Source organism: Pezoporus wallicus, unplaced genomic scaffold (genome assembly GCF_028554395.1).
Source record: "Pezoporus wallicus isolate ANWC-B61680 ecotype Strahan unplaced genomic scaffold, APGP_CSIRO_Pwel_v1 contig_3710, whole genome shotgun sequence".
Classification (NCBI taxonomy): domain Eukaryota; kingdom Metazoa; phylum Chordata; class Aves; order Psittaciformes; family Psittacidae; genus Pezoporus; species Pezoporus wallicus.
This window is the reverse complement of record NW_026640315.1, coordinates 2,678,893-2,699,686: the sequence shown is the minus strand read 5'-3', so window position 1 is coordinate 2,699,686 and position 20,794 is coordinate 2,678,893. Positions and strand designations below refer to the sequence as shown.

The following is a 20,794-nucleotide window of genomic DNA, read 5'->3' as shown; positions in this document are numbered from 1 at the left end:
AGAGCAAGAAGACAGAAATAGAATTTCCTGGATGTTTCCTGGTAATGACTGATATCAACCTTTTAAGCTTTGAATTCCTGCACTGCACGTGGTCTGCGTGGTCTGCTTGTGTAACTGTTGTGATCTAAGTGCACTGAGACAAATAAGCTCTAAACAGAGAATGCTTTTACAGTAGAAAATCATGCAGTCAGATGCACAAATACCCACATAACTGAAGTTAAGCCATCAATTGTAGCAATTCCAATCACATTCTTGCTTAGTGATTCAGTATGCTAATGTAGCTTTTCAGGCCCAGTGTAGTCCTGTAGTACTATTTTAGTAGCCTGTGGAATTACTCAAGAATCTGCTTGAGCTGGTCAATCTCCAAAAAAAGAAACCAAATATGTTTAAGAACTGTTTCTGATGATGATGAATAACATTCTACACTACCGTTTTGGGAAGGATTACCTGTTGTGCTGCTTTACTAGAAGCTGAACTTCAGGGAGGTAAACTCACTGACATTTAGGCCCCAGGACGTTGAAGGCTCTGGCTCACACATGGAGCTGGCATATGTCAGGATGGCTGTTCTGATCCCTGCTCTGGCTGTCCTTACTGTGGGGAGTTCCTCCTTCTGCTGCAGGGATGGCTCTGGGGCACTGAGTTTTGCCAATTCTAGTGTGAATATTCTAAGTGTATAAAGTTGGTAGTAAATGGATAGTATATAAAGGCGACAGGCTAGCATTGTGATGTGCAGACCCACGGGTTATGGCAGTGCAGTGTAGGACATGGAAGCCTCCACGGTGGACAGTGGCATTGGGAACTGCTGTTGTTCCTGCACAGTGGTTAAGGGGTCCCTCTGCTCCAGGCAGCTGTGGTTCAGACCTGCTCCAGCCACCATGCTCTGGACGCAGCAGACTGCAGCTCTTGGTCTTGTGGCTGGATGGTGACTCTCCATTTCCTGTTCAATCACTTCTTGGAAAACAGTGTCAACTGTTTCCTGTCAGAGTGAAAAGCTGCTAAACCTCTCCCACTAAGAATTCACTTGTGTTTTAATTGGTGCCTAATGTTGACAAGAACCATTATGAATCCAAGTCATGGCAGGTGAAAAAAAATGACGACTATTCTTGGTTGTTCTTATGTTTTGTCTTACGGGTGTTTAACAGAAGTCAGTTGCTCACGTTCTCGCTCTGTCCTCAGCACCATGCTTGAAGCCATTTTACTATCAGAAAAGGGAAGGATCACCCACAGCTTTTTTGGCTCTTAGATACAAAAAATGCCACGCCAGAAGTCCTCTTGCCCATGTGCTTGCTGTCTGAGAAACAGCTGCTGCCCCTTCCTCTGTGAGGGAGCGATCCTCACCACAGGAACATCATCCTGATGTCTGATCTCACTCTCCCCTCTGTCATTTTAAAGCCATTCCCCCTTGTCCTGTCCCTAGATGCCCCTGTCAAAAGCCCTTCTCCAGCTTGTTATCAGCCCCTTTAGGCACTGGAAGCTGCTCTAAGTTCTCCCAGAGCTTGCTTTTCTCAGCTTGTCTCCATAGCAGAGGTATTCCAGCCCTCGGAGCATCTTTGTGGCCTCCTCTGGACTCAATGTTGTTGTTAATCCCAGAATTAAAGTCCCGTGGAGCCTGGAGGAGCGGTTTATCCCGGTAAGGATCCCACCCGAAGCCATGTGCCAGCCTCAGTTGGGGCCGACACCACACACGCTGCTCACCGCCCGGACCTGGACCCGGCGAAAGGCCGGCGCAGCCAGCAGGGGGCGGCAGAGCGGCGCGGGCCCGCCCCGGAAGGCCGGCAGTGGTGGCGGTGTGGGCGCACGCGTGAGGCCCGGGTGGTGCCGGAGCCATGGCGGAGCGTGTGGAGCAGCGGCTGGAGGACCGCATCCCGGAGCTGGAACAGCTGGAGCGGGTCGGGCTCTTCACGCGGAAGGAGATCAGGTGAGCTGGAAGGCGGCGGCACCACCACCGCCTGCACGGGGAACGGTAGCGAGCGCTGGCGGGGCGGCCGGGCTGGATGCGTTCGCTGATGGCCCCTTCCCGCAGGGCCGTCCTGAGGAAGGCCTCGGCTCTGGAGTACAAGATACAGCGGCGAGCGCTGCGGAAAGAGGACTTCATTAGTTACATTCAGGTAGGCTTTGCTGATAGCGGGGCGTGCGAACCCGCCGTGGAGATCCAGCTCAGTTAGAAGTGAAGGGGTCTTGCAGTTACCCACGTAGGAAACGGGGCCCTGGTGTTGCCTTGGAAGTCGTTTATTAGCACAGGCTCTTAATCAGGACACACTAGAGTATGCAGCGCAGCCAGTTTGGGACGAGGGACTCTTTCTTATTGTGGCCTTTCCCTATAGTTTCTTTTCTCTGCAGGGATGCAGAAATCCCAGTTCCCTGATGTGATGTGCAGATTGCAGTTCAGTGTAATTAATTTCTTGAAGTGTTACAAGTTTGGCTTGTGCATTGTGACTCGAGGAGTATGAGATGCTAATAGCTCAAGTCAGAAATGCCATGCACAGTAGAAGTACTCAGTTTCAGTCAGCCTTAGAAATGTAGTGATCTGGCCAAAAACTTGTAACTTTAGCTTTCCTGGATGGAATTTTATTGCCCACTTGATTAGCTATAAAAATCTTGATCTGTAGTTTTTTGCTTATTCTCATGCATTTCCTCATTTGCTTTTAAATGTTTGGGTTTTTTCCTCCCCATTCTAGTATGAAGTTAATCTGCTGGAGCTGATCAAGAAGCGAAGAGCAGTAAGTTTGTCAGTTATTCACTGTGCAAAATCCTTTATGTGAAATTTGCTATTGCAGTAAAACTAATATTTCCATTTTGCCTCCTAGCGCATTGGGTATCCGTTTAAGAAGGATGAAATTGAGAACTCTATTCTGCACAGAGTCCATTGCCTCTTCAAGCGTGCTACAGGAAAATGGAAAGTAAGTTTGTTTATTTGTATTGATAGATTGAAAAATGCCTTTTTGGTGTGTAAAACGATTACCTTGTTATTGCCACCAATATTTGCAGTAGTATAGAATGTAGCAGAAAAGCTAAGTGGATGTTTGGTCTTACAGTTCGCAGTGCCCTAGAAGGAGATAATTTGTTTGGGATAAACATTTTTCATATATAAACAAAATTTTATCATTCCCAAGTCATTATTTCTCAACTGTCTAGAGCACGTACTGCAGTGTGAGTTTGGTCTGTCTGCTTGTAAGGACTAGAAACAGAATGAGGAAAAACTTTCAGCTGCTTCAGGAAAAGCTTGTCTTGATACATGTGTGTCTCAGGACATGTTACAGTGAGCTCTGTATTGGGCTCAGTGTAACATAGATTTGATTGGAGAGGCTTAGAGGCAGTGTCTTGAGATGAGGAGGTTGTTTGCTTGGGATGTTCTGGAGGAATTTGAAGATCTGTGGGGAAAAAAAGGGATTTGACATTCAGAATTTCTTCTGTCTGTACGCCAAGTCATCAGACCAAGGGCATATTGTTTGCTTGTCAATGTGCAACTGATTTTGTGCTTGCCTTATTGTAAGGTTGATTCTCTCCCCCTTGCATTTCCAACAGGAAGATATCCAGCTTTGGCTTTCACATGTTGCATTTTGCAAACAGTGGGTGAGTTTTCAAAATGCTGATTTTATCTGTGAAGTGCTGGACTGGTTCTTAATCAGGTGCCTGGAACTTGAATTACATGACAGGGGTACAGACTTTACTGCCACATGCTGTAATACTGAAATAATTTTGACAGTAGTGTTGGAGCTGCCTGGGTTTTTCACTGGTGTAAGTGTAGAATTTGACTTGGAATGAATTAGTATGAAACATGCTTGCAGGTGACAGGGGTGAAGCTGAGTGCATTGAATCTGGAATACTGTTTGGCTTGGGAGAAGCTGAATATTGGATTTGTATTTGGATATACCTTTACTATTGGATATACCTTTGCTGGAATGACTGGGTCACCTGTCCACGAATTGTGATTTTGTTCCAAACATTTCTTACATTTCTTATATGCTGAAAAGTATAATTCTCGCAGTTCAGTACTTTGTAAACTTACCTGTGCAAGTCTTCAGGTTATGATTAACATTTTGTCATTGTCTGTCCTGTGCTGAAGAAGGTGACCCTGTCAGAGTAATGCCAAGCGGCCAAAGTAAGAAGTGCAGTCTTTTACCTCAAAACTAGTCAGTGAGACTGTATGTTTGTGGCTTAGGGCACATTGGTGTTGGCTATGTAGTTGATAAAGGTTTGAGTTAACTGTGCTGATCAAGCCTGGTAACATTTGAAAGCTGGCCAGTATTGAACAAAAATGAGAAACTTGCTACTGAAGATAAAGTGGCGGAGAAGTGTCTTTTCCAGTACAGTTGCATTACAACTTGTAACCTTTCATAATGAAACTTTGGTGCTGGTGGTTGGATGGTACTAGAGTGAGTAAAACAAAACTTCTTTTACAGAATGCAAAACATGAGCTTAGTAAGGTGTTCTCTTCCCTGCTGGCCATTCACCCCAATAAACCAGGTAAAATGAAACAAGTGCTGTATAAATGTCTCAATATAGATGGTATGGTGCTGGTTTAAATTCTTACAGGGCTTAGTTAAAGCTGCTAGGGTAAAACTTCCTGCTCTGCTTTCTTTGCCTTGCTGCAGTTTCAGAGAAAAGGGCTCTGATAGGTGTTGTACTGAGCAATCAAAAAGGGATGTGAAGTAGGAGGCTTCAAGGTCTGAATGACCATTTCCCAGCTAGACTGAGGTCTAGCTAAATATTTTGGAGGTGGGAGATGCTGAATACTCAAGATTGCTTTTTGGGTTTTGAAGACATCATTATAAATCACTGGATCTGTAGCTATTCAAGAGTAAACTTCCTGTATCTGCCTCGCTGCTTAGATCTGTCCTTTAACTTGGTTTTACATAGGAGGTAATCAGTCTTAGTCTGTAGCGAAGCTTATGGGGTGGGTGCATCAAACAAAACCAAGCTGGAGAGCAGCTTCAAAAGAGGTTCTCATGACCAGCCACTTGCTTTGCCTTAGAATGAATTAATTTGTATTACCTATTGCAGCACTGTGGATTATGGCAGCAAAATGGGAAATGGAGACACGACTCTCATCAGAAAGTGCAAGGCACTTGTTCCTTCGTGCTCTGCGCTTCCACCCAGAGTGCCCAAAGCTTTACCAAGAGGTGAGTTCTGGTTTTCCTCTACAACCAGTTGTTTGATTAATCAGGGCAAGTGAGTCCAGCATATCTGAGATCATTCTGAGAAAACTGGAAAAAACTTGTTCCCTCATCACTTGGGAATGTTGTCAAAAAAAAAAAAGGATAAACCAAAGCAACTAACCCCAAACTTTGTACTGGTACCAATTTTTAGTTTAGCAAATCCTGTGTTTATGTATGCAAAGTGAGGGGCTTACACTGCTTAAAGATAAATGTGTCAAATTCCATTCTTAAAGTGCTGTAAGGTCTGCTAGGAGTTCTCTAGATTAGATCTGCCATCCCCAGCCTTTGCTAGGGAACGTGGGGGTTTCTGGGGGGAAATTAAGGTTTAAAGAATGACTAAAAAGTGTTAGTTTCTGCATGTGGGAAATTTCAGAGTAAATCTGTAGGGCAGATACGTAGATGCACAGACCTTCAAAAACTGGGGCTCTCGGACATATGTGGGGTGTTGACAAAGTCTGATTTGTAGCTCCTCAGAGTCTGCTTTACCCCATTTTTAGGCTCAGATGGTTTATGATTTATTACCACCCCCCAATCATTTGACTTTATTCTCTCTCTTGCAGTATTTCAGAATGGAGCTGATGAATGCTGAAAAACAGAGGAAGGAAAAGAAAGTATTTGAACAAGCAAAGATGAACTTGGTAGGTTCACAGGTGAATGTGCAGTTCTAAGGAATCCGTATTAATGGCTTCTTTGACAACAGCTCAAGGAAAGCTTTTGTTCCTGTGTTGTGCCTTTGTTAAGCGTTTTAAGTATTTGCTGATGCTCAGCTCAAATACTTCATACAGTGATTTTTCTTTACACTTATAAAGTCTTTTGTTACATTCCACAGTTGGAAAGTTATTAGTAATTTCTGAAAGAGAATAGTTAAATGTACTATCTTGTACTTCTTCACAGTTATGCAAATTAGATCAAGAAAAACATTAATATCTTCTGATGTTTTTTCCATGTTTGCAAAAATGGTAACTGAGAGGAAACCAATTTTTTCAATGATGTTATGCTTGATATTACAGGGGGAATTCAGTTATCCTGAAGAGATTCTCAATGGGGAAATGGCTCGCATAATCTTCAGGGATGCTGCTGAGAAAATTAAAGGTGATTTAATGTTTCTTATTCATTAGGAAAATTGTCACCTTTAACTCAGCTCTCTAGTGGGTCATACAGATAGACTTAGCTCCAGTGTACGCACTAAGATACATTTTCAAATATCCTGTTTCTTCAGCAGAACCTAGATAATGCCAAGATATAAATTAACAGTGCTGATAGGTCTGATTTTCAAAGCTTTTCTGCAGGCTTTTGGGCTGAAGTGACATAGATGCTGGGCTTAGAGCCTCCAAACTTGTTTGTTTAAAAACACCAAGGGGAGGGCAGTTCAGAATTACACCTTTTTTGCTTTGTTGTTTACTGCACATTAGATCACAACTAATCAGCACTTACGACAAAGAAGTAAGAATTCAGACTAAAAATAAACCAGGTTATTTAAATTAACCAGGCTTGGTAAAATTTCATAATTCTATGGAATAATAATAATAATTTGATACCATTTTTTTGTTGTTCCTCTTGAAATGCAGGTGCTGAGTTCCATCTGGCTGTGCTTTCCATTGCAAAGCTCTTTGATTTTACCCAAGATTTGCAAAAAGAAATCCTGGAAAGGTGAGGTTTGGCTTTGTACTGTGGGTATTTTTATTTCATTTTGTTTGTTTTTTTAAGAAACACTTCTCATAACTCCTCCAATTGATAATGGGTTGACAGGTTAACAACTGAAAGCTGTTCCTTTAGAGAAATAGAATGTTAAGGCCTCTAGGAAATGCTTTAACAAAAACAAAACATGAGGCAAGCAGGCTTGTTAGAAAAGGATGCTTGTGTATAACTTCAGAAGGGCTTTGAGAAGCTGCTAAGAAAAACTTAGATAAAATATAGTTGTCACTGAATAACTACTGCAGTCCTTTTCGGTGAATTGACTGCAGGAACTGTGGATTTTCCTAGTGTACTTTGTGGTTCTCCTGCATCTTCAGTATCTCCACTTGTTCCTCTCTTGAAAGATCTCTCTCAAAAGCTTCCTGTCCAGTTCATTCTATTACTGGAGAACATCCATATTAAATAATACCCCAAAATAGGCTTATATTTTGTCTGTCTCTTATGGGAAGCTAAAATGTTTTTTTCCTCTGGCATTTGGTTACTTAGAAATCAAAGACATTTCTATACAAATACAACAGCCCCTCTAAGCAAAAGAAGAATGGTGGTTGAGGGCTGTTACAGACAAGGTGTGTTTAGTTTGCAGACCAGGTATGCTGATGATCCTCTTACATGGGACTACATGGCCCGTCGTGAGCTGGAGATGGAATCCAAGCAATCCACAAAACAAACCACAAAACAGATGAAAATAACTGAAATGACCCAGAGAGAGGAACGGTGCTCTGCAGTCTTTGAAGAGGCAGTGGGAGCAGTGCCAACAGGTGAGAAGTTCTGACTGCATTTTAACATGTTTTCCTGTTACTTGAGTGTACTCTATACTGAATCTGCCCTCCTTTAGTTTAAAACCATTACCCCTTGTCCTGTTGCAACAGGACCTGCTAAAAAGTCTGTCCCCATCTTTCTTATAAGCTTTAAGTACCGAAAGACTGCAACAGGTTGTCCCCAGAGCCTTCTCTTCTCCAGGCTGACAGCCCCAAGCCTCAGCTTCTCACAGGAGAGGGGCTCCATTCCTCTGATAATACTTCTGGCCCTAAAGTCAGGCAGACAAAGAAGGATTTTTCTCAGCTGCCTGTGAGCGTCCTCTCTCTTGCAGAGATGCATTGAGAACTACAGGCAAAGGGTGCACTGAGCATCAGTTGTGACAGCCATGTGCTGAAGCCTCAGCTCTTTAGAAGGAGTTACTGTCTGCAGCTTACACTAGGAAGCCATTTAAAAATGTTCATGTTTTGGATGTGGGGTCTCTCTTTTAAAATGTTGTATTATAAAAGTTGGCATTAACACTTAGTGCTTGGATTCTCTGTATTCCTTTTAGATAAATACTTGTGCTTACTCTTGTGATTCTGTAAAGTGTGACATTATGTCTTTGATTTTCCAGAGGAGATGTGGAAATGCTACATCACTTTTTGCTTAGAGAGATACAACAGAAAAACCAACAGTCAAGGATTAAAGCAAAAGGTAATAGCTTATTAGGACATTATAGTAACAGATCATCCCTATTTTGACTGACTTCTGTAATCTGTCAGACAAAGCAGAGGTATTTTGACATTTTATCAGAAATACCCGTGGCCATCATTAAAAAGCATTTAGTCCCCATCGGAGGGGTTCACTTCTATTGTCAGGCTCACATGTGGCCTGCCTGAACATGAATAACCTGATATAAACCGGCCTTGTCAGTAAAGTACAGTGACCTCTTTGGGTGAAAGTTAAGAGTGCAAATATGTCCGTGTTCGCTGAAAGTCCTGTGAATCTGTGTTGTTCAGAGAAGAGGATGAATTAAAAGGACTCCTGCAAATGAGTCCAAGCTAAGTTAGGTGCTGGCATGTGAGCGCCTTAATTACACATCAGTGCTTTTGTGTGACTCAGTGCATTAACTAATGATCTTGGGCAGTTTGGTTCCCTTTTAATACGGTAAAAGAACATTGCTATGTTGTTCTTTCACTCCTTAAGGAAGAGATGTAATTCAAATGCTCAGACATCCCCCTTATCTTAGAATGTATGCAGATACCTAAAGCATTAGATATATAACTTACTGTATTTCAGTGATGTGTTGATACATAAAATCTGCTGGGCTTCTTGTAATGCTGGGATCTGGTGTATGCAGGAATCATCTATGTTTACTTTGTTTTCTTCTCTGTTGGTTCTAGAGGCTGGAGAGGACACTGAGTGTGTTCAACAAAGCCCACGAGTCCAGTTTGCTGTCAGAAGCTCTCTATAAGCAGTGGGTAAGAGTAGACAGAAAAATAGCTTGTGAGATTGTCCTGCATTGCTTACATCCCTGTCTTTACCATGTTGAGTAGATAGAAGGGTGGGCAGTATTGCATTCAAGACCTTGCTTTTTAACAAGGTATTGAAAATGTCTTGTGGTGATCAGCTGTATCTGCTGGGTTATAGGTTCAACTACTACTGGAGTCCAGCCAGTTTGAGAAGGCCACAGAGGTGGCAGCAGCTGCAACTAAGCGCTTCAGCCAGTCAGTGGAAACTTGGCAGATGAGGCTGCAGGTGCTGATCCAGCTGAAGTGTGACGATGTGACCCAGTGTTTTGAAGAAGCTGTTAAGCACATGAAATCTCAGGTCTGTGCTGGTTTTATTGACTTGCCATGTATTAGTCTTGAGCCAGAAACCTCTGATACGTGATTCCCCTCCTGCTTACCTTTCAGGGTGCTTTGCCATTATGGACCCTCTGGGTGGAATGGAGTGAAGGCACAAACAGCAAGGAGGACACAGAAGCCCTCTATCAGGTACTTAGCTAACAGAAGTCTACTTTTTATGTCAGTGTGTAAATAATTGGGAACAATGGGTGTGGATGGAACACATAACAAATTATAGAATTTCAACTAAAAGCTATGTATGTTACCAAAAAACAGCTGGACATAGGCTTATAAGCCTTTTAATTGTAGCTTTTTTTCCTTTTAAACTTGCAGAGATCCTTACAGGCCACAACTCCTGCAGAATCTGCCACTATGAAAGAAATGTATCTTGACTGGACTTACAGAAATGGCGGTTATAAGAAAGTGAAAAAAGTCTTTACCAGGTGACAAATAAAATCTTCAAACCTGAATGTTCTAGCGCAGGTGTTAAAAGGCTTGAATTCTAAAATTACTTGTGTTTCTACTTCAGCCTGTGTGAAAATCGGCCATTTTCACTTGGCTTCTTCAAGAAGATGATCCAAATAGAAAAGGAGCAAGTAAGTATCTAATTAATGGCTTGTACTTGTAAAATACGTGTCTGAGGTTGGATTTAAATAGGAAATAGGAGTGCTTGAGTCATGTCATTAGTTTGTGATCAGTTCATATTTGTCTTCTGAAGTTGATTCATAGCATTGAACACAAAGCCAAGTTCCATGGTAACTAATCTTTGGCAGTGTGCGTGTGCGCGTGTAATTACCGTGACTCTTTTTCTTTGTACGAGTCTAATCAAGCTGCAGATTCACTTCTGTACAAAATAAATGGCCTTTTAAAACCTTCCTTTGTTAGGAATCCTGCAAAATGCTCCATCTGAGAGAATACTATGAACGTGCCTTGAGAGAGTTTGGTTCAACAGGTTCTGGTAAGGGGGTTTTATTTATTTATTTATTCATTCCATGCTGCTGCTTTTATTTCCGTTCATTTCAAAAGTTAGCTGCTTGTTCTGCCCTTGTGATTAATGCTGTGCAGAGTGGAGCCTATCACTTCTGTGCCATTAAGAGAATGACACTCTGCAGTGACCCTTCACTTTCAGCCCAGGGTTGCTGTTCACAGTGGGGATGGCTTCAGCAGAACTAACCAAACAGTTTTGACTCTGGCTGGCAGGGAGATGATATCACCTTGAGTTTGGGTTTGCAAACACTATGGGGCTGTGTTTTTCTAATCAAGATTTCTGCAGTATTCCTTTTAAGAAAGTAAACAGTTATTGCAGCATTATTTTTAAGACATTACTGTTGCACTGAAAATAGGACCCAGGCTTTGGTCCTCATGGGCAGGGGGCTGTAGTTTCCCAAAGTAAACCTCATTGCATTAACATCAAGGACACTTACAGAACGTTTCTAGGTCAGGTTTGGTATGTTTGTTCATACCAATCAAAACATAACCAGAACTTCTTTTTCTATTAAAGATCTCTGGCTGGATTATATCAAAGAGGAGTTAAATCATCCCCAAGGCAAACCAGAAAACTGTGGGAGCATTCACTGGCGAGCTATGAAGATGTTGCAGGGGGACCTGGTGGAAGACTTTGTCTCCAAATATACTTTACTGCAAACTGGACATTTATGAAAATTATGAAACATTATGAATAGCTACACCATGACAGTGTACATTTTTTTAACGACTTTGTACAAAAATAAATATGTTCCAGGATCTCATTAAAATGCAACTTTACATTCTTACACATGTGAAAAAATAATCTGTCCCATTGCAGTTGTTTCTGGTGTTGCTTTTGCCAGGGGCAAGTTCAAGTGCACACTTAGAGGAGAAAACAAAGGTGCCTCTGAGGGTGTTCTTCATTGAGAGTTCAGAGAGCAAACTCTTCCTCCTGCCTAAACCTTCAGATGGAACAGTCACAATGCATCAGATTTTACATTGCAAAGCTTAATGTGCAGAAAAGTCCAACCCAAACCCACGGAAACTGCACCTGTGGGAGATCTTTGTATCTTACTTAGTTGAATAATGGGAAGTGGAACACTCGAGAAGTGATCTCTAAAATCACAGCGGTGTTTCTGAGCCTTGAAGTCATCTGTAATCATCTTTTCAAAAGGCCATCTTCTATCTCTCTACTACTTCTCAGATGCCTTGTGTCTGGTATCCTACTTTCCCCAACTCCTTCCCCAGTAATCACTGCTTTTATATCCTGTCTGTCCTTTATTATTCCTTCCCTTGAACCACTTGTCTTCCTTCTTCAGTTGCACAACAATTTTAAGTGCAAAATGTGGGTTTGGAGGAATTTTTTCTGGTTGGGTGGTGTTTTTTTGTTTGAAATCCAACAAAGCTGATAACCACCACTTCTGAAAGCGGACTCTTGACATGGGCTGGTTCCTTAGGAGCTTTGCCACTCCACTACCTGCAGTACCCTCGTTGAGCTATGACTGTTCTTAAGGGCATGTCTGGCTGAGGCCCGTTGGTGCAGTACCCACCGCCGGTGCTTTCTCTGCGCATGAGGCTTGCAGGAGGGGGTTATCTTTTGCCAAGATTAAAAAGCACGGAGCCTGCAGAAGCATCGATGTTTTACCCACACCTTTGTGAGAGCGAAGCCGCTTTCTTACAGCTCCTGAGTATTCCTCCGCCTTTTTTCTCCGGTTGTTTTGCCCTCTGGTCAGGCTTTTCCTCGCTGCACACCGTCTCCAGTAGCAATGCAGTTCTGCACCGTGTGTCCGAGCTGCACAGGAGCGGGGCGCGGGAGGCCGTAGCGCTGCACACCGACCCTGACGGGATGGGGCTCCCGCGGCGCCTCATTTCCAGCCGCCCTCGAAGGCTCGGTCAGCCGGTGTCGAGGCGCAGCCATCCGCTGTCGGCGGCCGCGGCCTGAAGCTGCTGATGGGACCGACGGGCGCCGCCGGCTCGGCCGGTGCCGGGCGGGGGGGAGCGGGGCGGGGCGGGGCGGGCTGGCTTCCTTCGCAAGACCCGGGCGGGCAGCCGGAGTCGCCGGTGTGGGCTTCTCGACGTCCGCGGTGCTCTCCCGTTGTTTCGCGGCGGGGATCCCTGTCACGTCCCTCCTGGCGGCGGGTCCGGCCTCGGCAGGGGCTGTCCTCCAGCGAGTCCGCCTTTGCTGCGGTGGGGATAACGCACCTTTCCCTGCCTCCCCCTCAGGGGACCGGAGAGGTCTTACCTTGTGTTCTCCAGCTGCGCGGGCGCCATTTTTAGCCCCTCAGGAGGCTGCGGGAGGATCGGTCTCTGTCCCGTCTCCTTGGCACATTGGCTCCCGTAAGGTGGGATTCGTAGTCTTTGGTGGTTGTACCCATTCCACTCCTTGTGTATTATTACCTTTGTAACTTACACAGCGTGCTGCTGTTGGCAGATGGGTGCATTTTGGGTCAGATTTGGGACCCGCTCCCAAAATGGCAGCGCGGTCGTGGCTGTGAGGGAGGAGGCTGCGCTTGGGGTAAGTGATGGCAGCAGCGTTGAGCCATCCTTCTGCGGGTTTGCTTTCTGAATGGAAAGCCTTTTAAAACCCGGTTTAAACCCTCTGATTCATCAGGGGAACAAACAGCAAGGCTCAAGGGCTCGGAAACATTTAAATGCTGTAGAAGTTCACGAGCCTGGGAGGAATAAAAGGTGCTACTGGATTCCTTTCAACTGTGTTGTAGGTGATGGCTGGTGCCATTGAGTCTGAAAGCTTTGAGGAGGAAGGACTGCTAAATGAGAGAGAAACCATAACCTGGAAGCCCAGAAAAGATAAGCCTAAAATAACAGGGCAAAACAAAGCAGGTGGGTAATTAAACTTATACTGTGCTTGAGGAAATACACCTAAAAGAGCATGTGTGAAGCTTCTTGGTGATGCATGGGAAATGCCTCTTCAGTTACTGCACTAAATAATTTGCATGTAAATAATCGATGTATGCCTAGGTGTAAGAATGATTAATACTGCCAAAAAAACTTTGTATATATTACAAATAAACCCACAACCAAAACCCAAGACAACCACAAAATCCAAACCAAAACCAGAGCTGTGTTTTTGTTTTAACTGCCAGAAGGTGAAGGTGGTGAAACAAGGCTGCTGGTTCCTTTGCCCTATTTTAAAGAGTTATATTTCAACAAGAGTCTGTGGAAAATCCTGACTTAGGCTACTGTTGATGCAGTACGTCCAGTGTTCCCGAGCAGCACTGTGATGATATTCCATATGTAAGAAACTGCCTATATTACATTAGTCAAAAAGTGCATTTATATACCTGTCTGAATTACTACATGCTAAGCATTTAATTGTTCCTGTTTAATTGCTTTTTCTGTTGGTTTTAGAACATTTGCTGAAGAGTATTCCAGGTGTTCTTGATCGTGAGTCTGAAGAAGGTGAATTCTCTGACACCTCTCACAATGAAAGTGATACCGACGGCTCTCCTGCTCGCATTGGTCATACACATTCTGACCTGGAAGACTTGGATGGAGAAGGGTCCAGTATGTCCATGGCTGTAACCTATCCAGAGCTGCAAACTGCTGCTGTGCACGAGGTGGAAGACTGGGATAAAGAGCTGGAGGATTGTAATCCTTATGGTAAGTACAAATTTACTGGTGCTTCATTTTGAGTTTTCAATAGTATGTGATCAGCGGAAGGCTCTTTGCGGGAGAATGGTTTAAATAGCACCATATGTTCTATTTTGGCAAGCAACCTTTCTTCTTGTTGGCCTCATGGATTTGTAATGCATAATTTTGGTGTCAAATACAGGATTTAAAGGCAGTGTTGTGAAATTAGCTTGAAACTCTTGCTTAAGTGGTTGAATTCTTAGTGGAATGTGAAGAAGAATTAATTATATATGTGTATTGAGCTTCTCTGGAGAAGCTAGGTCTCAGTAGTATATCTTTGTTATTCTGAAGCAAAAGAGAAGGGTGCATGGAGGAATCTTTTTTTTTTTTTTTTTGTGTAAAAGGAATTCTTCCTTGAAGATATTCCATCCAGACTCTACACCGTAACGCACCTCTGCAGCATGGATTTCTTTGGGGGGGAGCAGTACAAGTACTTAGTCTCTTGAGTTTGGCTCCTTGTTGCTTTTGCTGTAGGCTTGGGGAGTTTTTTAGGGTGTTTGTTTGCTTTTACTGTTTCTTGAAGCTTGATCCTCTTAAGTGGTTGTGCCTGTGATCAGTCCCGTGCACAAAGGTGGCATTGGATGGAAGCAGTTTCATCCGTATCTTTAGGGCTGTATTAATCCTTCCATTTGTGAACTGTTTTATGGTGACTCATGTTGAACTGGATGTCTCAATCTTTCATTTGCCAAGCTGTGTTTCAGGATAGAGCAAGTGAATGGAGTTTAGCCAGCAGTGGCTGATAACCCGCTGTGAGTTTGTTGGTGCAGAATAGTACCATTTCCATTTTCTTCTCATTAATGTGTATCTTTTGTGATTAATACAAACACTCTTTTCTTTACTCAGGAACTATCAATTCTCGGTTTATTTTAAGTCCATAAATGGCTGTTGTGTTCAAGTTCCATTGTTTGATAACAGAAGGAAATGGGAAAGTTTTTGCAGCCTTCCTTTAAAATCATTCTGATTTTAGAATGGAAACAGCAGTAGTTTTTCTGGATAATCTGAGAAAAAGACTATTTCTTTTTCAGATGTTTCCCTCTCTTCCATCCTGGCCTTTCCTTGTAATCTTTCATCTGCTCAAATTTATGGAATTTTTGGGTTTTTTGTTGGTTTTTTGTTTTTTTTTACTGCAATTATCACAAGTTCTCTTACTTCCCTTTATTTAACTAACTCATCCCTGCCTGTAGCTTGTGCTCTCAAATTGTCACAAACTAAGGCAGCTGTGATGATGGGATTCAGGTGCTCGTGAGGGCTAATGAGTACAAGTGCCTGAGCTGTTAACTGCCACAAATGAAACTGTCCTTGGTTGGCCATTTCATGGGTTTTTACAAGCTTTTAAAAACTGTTTTCTTTGATGGCTTGTTTGACAGTGCTGCTGGAAGGTGGGCACATGGATTTACTGTGCTTGGGCCTCTGCTGCCCCACACTTGGGGCTCTTCATTTGCTCAGTCCTTTTCAGTGTCTGCTGGCTGGAAATCATTTGCTTCTGTTGAAGGACTTTACCCTATTTTTGTGCTAAGTTGGTTATTTGGCTTAATTCTAGCAGAGTGGAAATGTTATTCACAGTTAGCTTTTACAGAACCCCACTCTTCCATGCTGTCTAGTGACCCAGTTCTTAAAGGGTTTGGAGGGCTCCTAATAGGGATGTGGTGATGGAGACAGCAGGAGGGAGGAGGGTAAATAAAAGTAGTTATTTTGTGAGCCTTTTATTCCTGGAGAAAATGTAGAACTGCATGCACTGTAAGAGCTGTGTTGGATGTTTTGAAACCAGGTATAACACTGAGCTTTTGGGAAAACTGTCTCTGTGGAAAGAGTTTTCCTTAAAATGAAGATATTGCCAAATTCAGCTGTTCGCTTTGTTTGTAGGTCTAATTCATGAGTGCTGGCAGATCAAATTGAAATGGTTTACTGCAAGGTGCTGTAGGCCTGCAAAATAATCTGCTGTACTACATCACCAGTTCTCTTCATTATCTCCCATGCTTTAAATCTTTTCTTTGATCTTCTTTAGATGCTGGCGATTTCCACTGTGGAAGCTTTCAGGAAAATAATCCTTTGGCCTCGTACTCATGGCAAGAGGATTCGGTTTACATCCCAGGCTGTCACCATGCAGCTTCTCTTGCTTTTACGCCACCATTTAGAATGACTGAGACTGGCCAGTTTGATGATGCTGATGAATGAGGTTGTCCGTGATCAGAACTAAGTTTGGCTTCTGAGTTGGATTATGTTCTTCACTGATTGAGTCATGTCAAGTTCCTTTGGCTTGCTTGCAGAGTTCTGCATAAGGCCAGAAATGAACTCGCCATCTCTGAAGTTTTGCTTAGACTGCGTCTGAGCTGTTTATAAATTGACCACACTTGACCTCTGGAAATGAGAGTGTGGGTGCTAGCTGTAAGGAGTCAGTGCATTTCTGGACTTTTGTTTGTTATATATATGTATCTGTGTTGTTGCTAATTAATTTCTTGAGAGGAAGCACTTAACTTAAAATCTTCAGTTTCTCTGCCAGTCTTTGTTAATTTTGACATACTGATCCCTGTGTGTCTATGTAACTTTTTTCCATTTGATGCTGTCAGATGGTTTGGATGGCTGATGGCTTTAAAACCTTTTCCTCATTGCAGTTTCTCTGTTGTGTTTCTGTGTTGCAGTTTGTGATTCCCTATCTACAGCTGGTGTTAACAAAACAAACCATAACAAATACAGACTGAGTTGGGTTTATTTTTATGTATTCCAGTATAAAGGAGTGACATATACGTGATACATGTGTGGACAAATGGTAGGGACTGCTGCATCCAGTAGAAATGCTGGGTGCTTGAGACTGTCTCCCAGCAAAGATTTCTCCACATCAGACCTTCTTTATATGGGGGTATTATCCAGTCTTACAGTTGTCTTTATAAACTTCTCATGTGATATTAGACATGTAATGAAAAAGAAAATACCTACACTTACGTAGTGTCTTCCAGTATGTAATCTTTGTCCTGCAAGCAGTAGTGCATTAAGGTTCCTGATACTGCCAGTATATTTGTTTTGTTTGAATGAAGAGATGGGAGCACAAGATGTGTCCATAAAGTCTCTAAGACAATAGCTGGGACTAGATCTATATCCTTTCTGCCTTTGCTCTGGTGTTAAAAGAAACATTCTCAAATGAAATATGAAAGTGGATTGAGTGGCTGGTCACCTGAGTAACAGTAATGTTCAGCTAATGGTCATGTTTCATTACTCACTTCTCTCTCAAGAACTTCTTGATGGCTTTGACACAGACTGATGCTGGAGCACAGCACCCATGTTTGTTTAGTCTCAGGTCAGGAGTTAATATTTACCAGTGTATGAGTCCAAAATAATTTACACATCTGTTTGGAAGGGGCAAGTGAATGACAGTGATACTTGTTTAATCTTTTCCTAGAGAGCAGATGAGGGCAAGATCTTGGAAGAGTCTTCTGGTATCTTGCGGTTTCTGGTTATGTTTTAGTACCTAACAAAGAGTGGAAGCCTGGTGTAGAGGTTGCAGGAAATGTTTATGTGTTTTGTGGGCTACTGGCTCTCAGAGAGTGCAGCTCTTCGAGTCTTGCATTAGTTAAAACATGCACTTGACCCTGGAATAGAAGTGAGAATTGGCTGTGCCCAGTTTATCAGGTTTGGGTATGTAGTGGCTTCTTTTCTCTATCTGGAAAAACAAACTATGAACATGACTATAATAGACTCGTCAACTAGAGTAAAATTGTTGATTTGCATTTATAAATGCAATATTAATAAATATAGATGGAGCATGGATTACTGTTGAAGTAACAACACGCCAGTAAATTCTAGAAGTTCCTCTGGAAAAGCACGGGTTGCTTTCTGAGCCTTCTGGGCTCCAGCTGCAGATGTCAATGCCTAACGCTACCCTGCAGAGGGCAGCAGAAAATTGTCTACCCCGCTCAGCATCTTCTCGTCTGGCGCTCAGTTTCATCAGCAAGTGTGAGATCCCCGGGCTGGATTTCTAATGTTAATAGCAGTTTAGATTCGTGTTCTGCATAGCTGTGTTGTTCCCCGGTGATACTGATTCATGGCCCTGATTAGTTTCTCATTTTTTTTATTTCACTCTGCAGTTATACTTACTGGACTGAAAAATTTCTCCCATGGCTGAGAAAGAACATCACTTGTCTTCAGGCTTAGTATGTTTTTCTTACTGTGCTTGTGGGAGATGTCCCACTGTATTTAATAAAGATGAAACTAAAAGGATTCTGTGGAAGCAAACCTGCCTTTTTAGGAATTGTTTTAAAAGGATAACCAAAAAAGTCTTTATAACATCAATCAGGATTATTTTCTTCCTGTGTGGTTCCAAAATTCCATCAGTACCGAAATCTTCACACCATTTTGTTGCACTCTATAAATGAAGTTTGTTTTCTCAGCCTGTAATTGCAATTGCAATTAGCCTTGTCTATCTCCACTGTGGTGTTATTAGAGGAGAAATTGTCTGGAATGGCTGCTCCCTGAGCTGTTTGTATTTTACATGATTGTAAACTTCAAAGGTTTGTTTTCAGTTTCCCTTTAAGGTTAAAACTGACACCACCCCCACCAGCTTTGTTAAAAACCCACAAGGATTTTACAGCAGAGATGCATTGCAATCCCTGAGGATGTGTTGGCAAATGTAACTTCCTTGGTCCTGGCCCTGCTTGTTAGAGAAGGGGCTTAATGTTAAGCTTGATCTGAATACTGTCGAACTTCAGTGGGATTAGAAAACCATATGCACGCTTCTCAGACAGCATTTCCCTGGAAGGATTTGAAACCAAGCTCACGGATTCCAGTGTTTCTGCACTACAGTGTGTTTCAAATTTCATTGTGAGTCTTGCATTGAGCTTGTTTTGTGTTGACCCAAGCACGCCATTCTCGGCAAGAACACGTTGCAGTTAAACCCAACAGAAGGTAACACATGAGCCAGCAATTCAAGCCAAGAGTGTCAGCCCTTCGGCCTTCTCAAATTATTGGAGGAAGAGAGTTCTGTTACAGGACCAAGATGATAGATATCTTACACATACAAGAAACACATTAGCAATGTATAAATCGGTTGGGAAATTTATCAGAGGTGTTAGAGATTCCTCAGTTTAAATGCATATACATCTCTAACAGGATTTTGCCCTTCTGTACCTACAGTACAAGACAGCCTTCAAAGGATAGAAGGCTTTACTGCATGTTAATGTGCTTGCTGGGTTTATATTTTGAGGGGAGGCTTAGTATTGTGGCATAGTAGTGTGTCACTGTAGTGATAGGACAAGGGGTAGTGGGTTAAAACTTAAACAGGGGAAGTTTAGATTGGATATAAGGAAGAAGTTCTTTACTGTAAGGGTGGTGAGGCACTGGAATAGGGTGCCCAGGGAGGCTGTGAATGCTCCATCCCTGGAAGTGTTCAAGGCCAGGTTGGACAGAGCCTTGGGTGACATGGTTTAGTGTGAGGTGTCCCTGCCCATGGCAGGGGGGTTGGAACTGGATGATCTTAAGGTCCTTTCCGGCCCTAACTATTCTATGATTCTATAAAACAATGACTTGGTGTGGGTACAACTCTGAAGCTGCCCTTACTTTTCTTCTCACTGCTCTGTTTTACAGGTAGAGGTGATCATACAGCCTGTTCATAAAGTACTGCAAATACTCTTGAGCAAGAAATCTTTTCTAAATAGTGAGGTGTTAGAAACCAACAAAACCCCAAAGGAGTTTTTGCATTTTCTTTGAAAAGGCCAGCAAATAATAATAAAAAAATGTTTGGGTGCATCTGTTGTTTCCTTTTAGACCTATAGGGAATGATTTGCAAGAGGAAATAATTGAGGGAAATGTGTTCATATTTCCTGTTGATAAGGTTCAGCATTTAATTCATACATCAGATTGAGACAGTGTTTATTGCTCTTACAGAACCATAAAATCCAGCCCATTTCAGAGCCTTTTAAAGACACTACTGCTTGACTTACTTTCTCCCATCTTGTAACTAGTGTGCTTTTGCTCTTAAGCTGAGAAAGTGCCTCTGGTGTTCAGGGGACTCTCTGGATAATTTCACAGGCTAAGGGAAAAATGTGGATGGCAGCATCTCATCCTGACCCATCTGCTTCTTCCAAGGACACCAGTATAAATCCCATTGTAACAAAGGTCATTTTGTGAAGCTAGTGGGTAAGAATCTGTAGGCACAGGAAAGGAACTTGTGATACTTACCCTCTGTGGTTCTGTGATGTAAATGTAGACATTGGAAATCTGAGCATTAGAGGATAAAACTGTGGTGGAGTTACTAGTCCTGGGAGTAGCAGCTGCTCATAGTGCAGCTTCCTGGCTTGGCAAAAGAAACCTACTAAAAAAAAGCTGCAGAGCACACAGCCCTAATAACTGGTTTAGTGATGAAAACAGCTTCCTTGAAGCATTTGGAATAGCTCCTCAGCTGGTATGGACTCTTGCAGCTCACTACTCAAGCAAAAGATCCATCCCTGTGTATCCCCTTATGCAATGCCTGTGTCATCTCTGAACTGAAGTTCATTTTCAGTGTGTGATTCTTGCTGTGGATTTTAGTTCTGAATATAATGGGCTTTCTTTACATTCATTATAACTTTATTGACTCTCACAGAGAGGCAAAAACACGAGTGTGGCTCAGTGTCTCTTTCTTTGCAGGTTGTTTTTTTTTAATCCCCCATTGGCAATAGGTAATGTCAGGACACGTAGCTGAAATCAGCCTAGGAAAGGTGATATTTTTTAATTAACTCTTCTTACAATTCAAGTCATCTTCAAGTCTTC

At 42.6% G+C, this 20,794-nt stretch overlaps 2 protein-coding genes across 2 annotated transcripts; both read left to right on the top strand.

Moving 5' to 3' along the window:
• Positions 1-1,764: 1,764 nt before the first annotated feature.
• Positions 1,765-11,169, top strand: UTP6 (UTP6 small subunit processome component). The gene is made up of 19 exons (XM_057418538.1): positions 1,765-1,918; positions 2,024-2,108; positions 2,679-2,720; positions 2,808-2,900; positions 3,526-3,573; positions 4,404-4,467; positions 5,005-5,123; positions 5,720-5,797; positions 6,170-6,251; positions 6,728-6,809; positions 7,431-7,612; positions 8,227-8,306; positions 8,996-9,073; positions 9,243-9,422; positions 9,509-9,589; positions 9,773-9,882; positions 9,969-10,035; positions 10,325-10,397; positions 10,941-11,169. Exons 1-19 carry the CDS (start codon positions 1,827-1,829, stop codon positions 11,096-11,098), a joined length of 1,794 nt encoding a protein of 597 aa, XP_057274521.1. The 5' UTR covers positions 1,765-1,826; the 3' UTR covers positions 11,099-11,169.
• A 1,667-nt stretch (positions 11,170-12,836) lies between these two features.
• On the top strand, positions 12,837-16,365 carry LOC130604254 (uncharacterized). Its single transcript, XM_057418650.1, has 4 exons — positions 12,837-12,920; positions 13,126-13,246; positions 13,775-14,026; positions 16,062-16,365. Exons 1-4 carry the CDS (start codon positions 12,837-12,839, stop codon positions 16,229-16,231), a joined length of 627 nt encoding a protein of 208 aa, XP_057274633.1. The 3' UTR covers positions 16,232-16,365.
• The last annotated feature ends 4,429 nt before the right edge of the window (positions 16,366-20,794 follow it).

Bases quoted from the DNA above. Each gene is read 5' to 3' on its own strand.
- UTP6 (XM_057418538.1), top strand. From the start codon at position 1,827: ATGGCGGAGCGTGTGGAGCAGCGGCTGGAGGACCGCATCCCGGAGCTG. The intron at 6,810-7,430 runs GTGAGGTTTGGC...AGGTGTGTTTAG, and splicing joins CAAAAAGAAATCCTGGAAAG to TTTGCAGACCAGGTATGCTG. The intron at 9,883-9,968 runs GTGACAAATAAA...TTTCTACTTCAG, and splicing joins GTGAAAAAAGTCTTTACCAG to CCTGTGTGAAAATCGGCCAT.
- LOC130604254 (XM_057418650.1), top strand. From the start codon at position 12,837: ATGGGTGCATTTTGGGTCAGATTTGGGACCCGCTCCCAAAATGGCAGC. The intron at 13,247-13,774 runs GTGGGTAATTAA...TGTTGGTTTTAG, and splicing joins AACAGGGCAAAACAAAGCAG to AACATTTGCTGAAGAGTATT. The intron at 14,027-16,061 runs GTAAGTACAAAT...GATCTTCTTTAG, and splicing joins GGAGGATTGTAATCCTTATG to ATGCTGGCGATTTCCACTGT.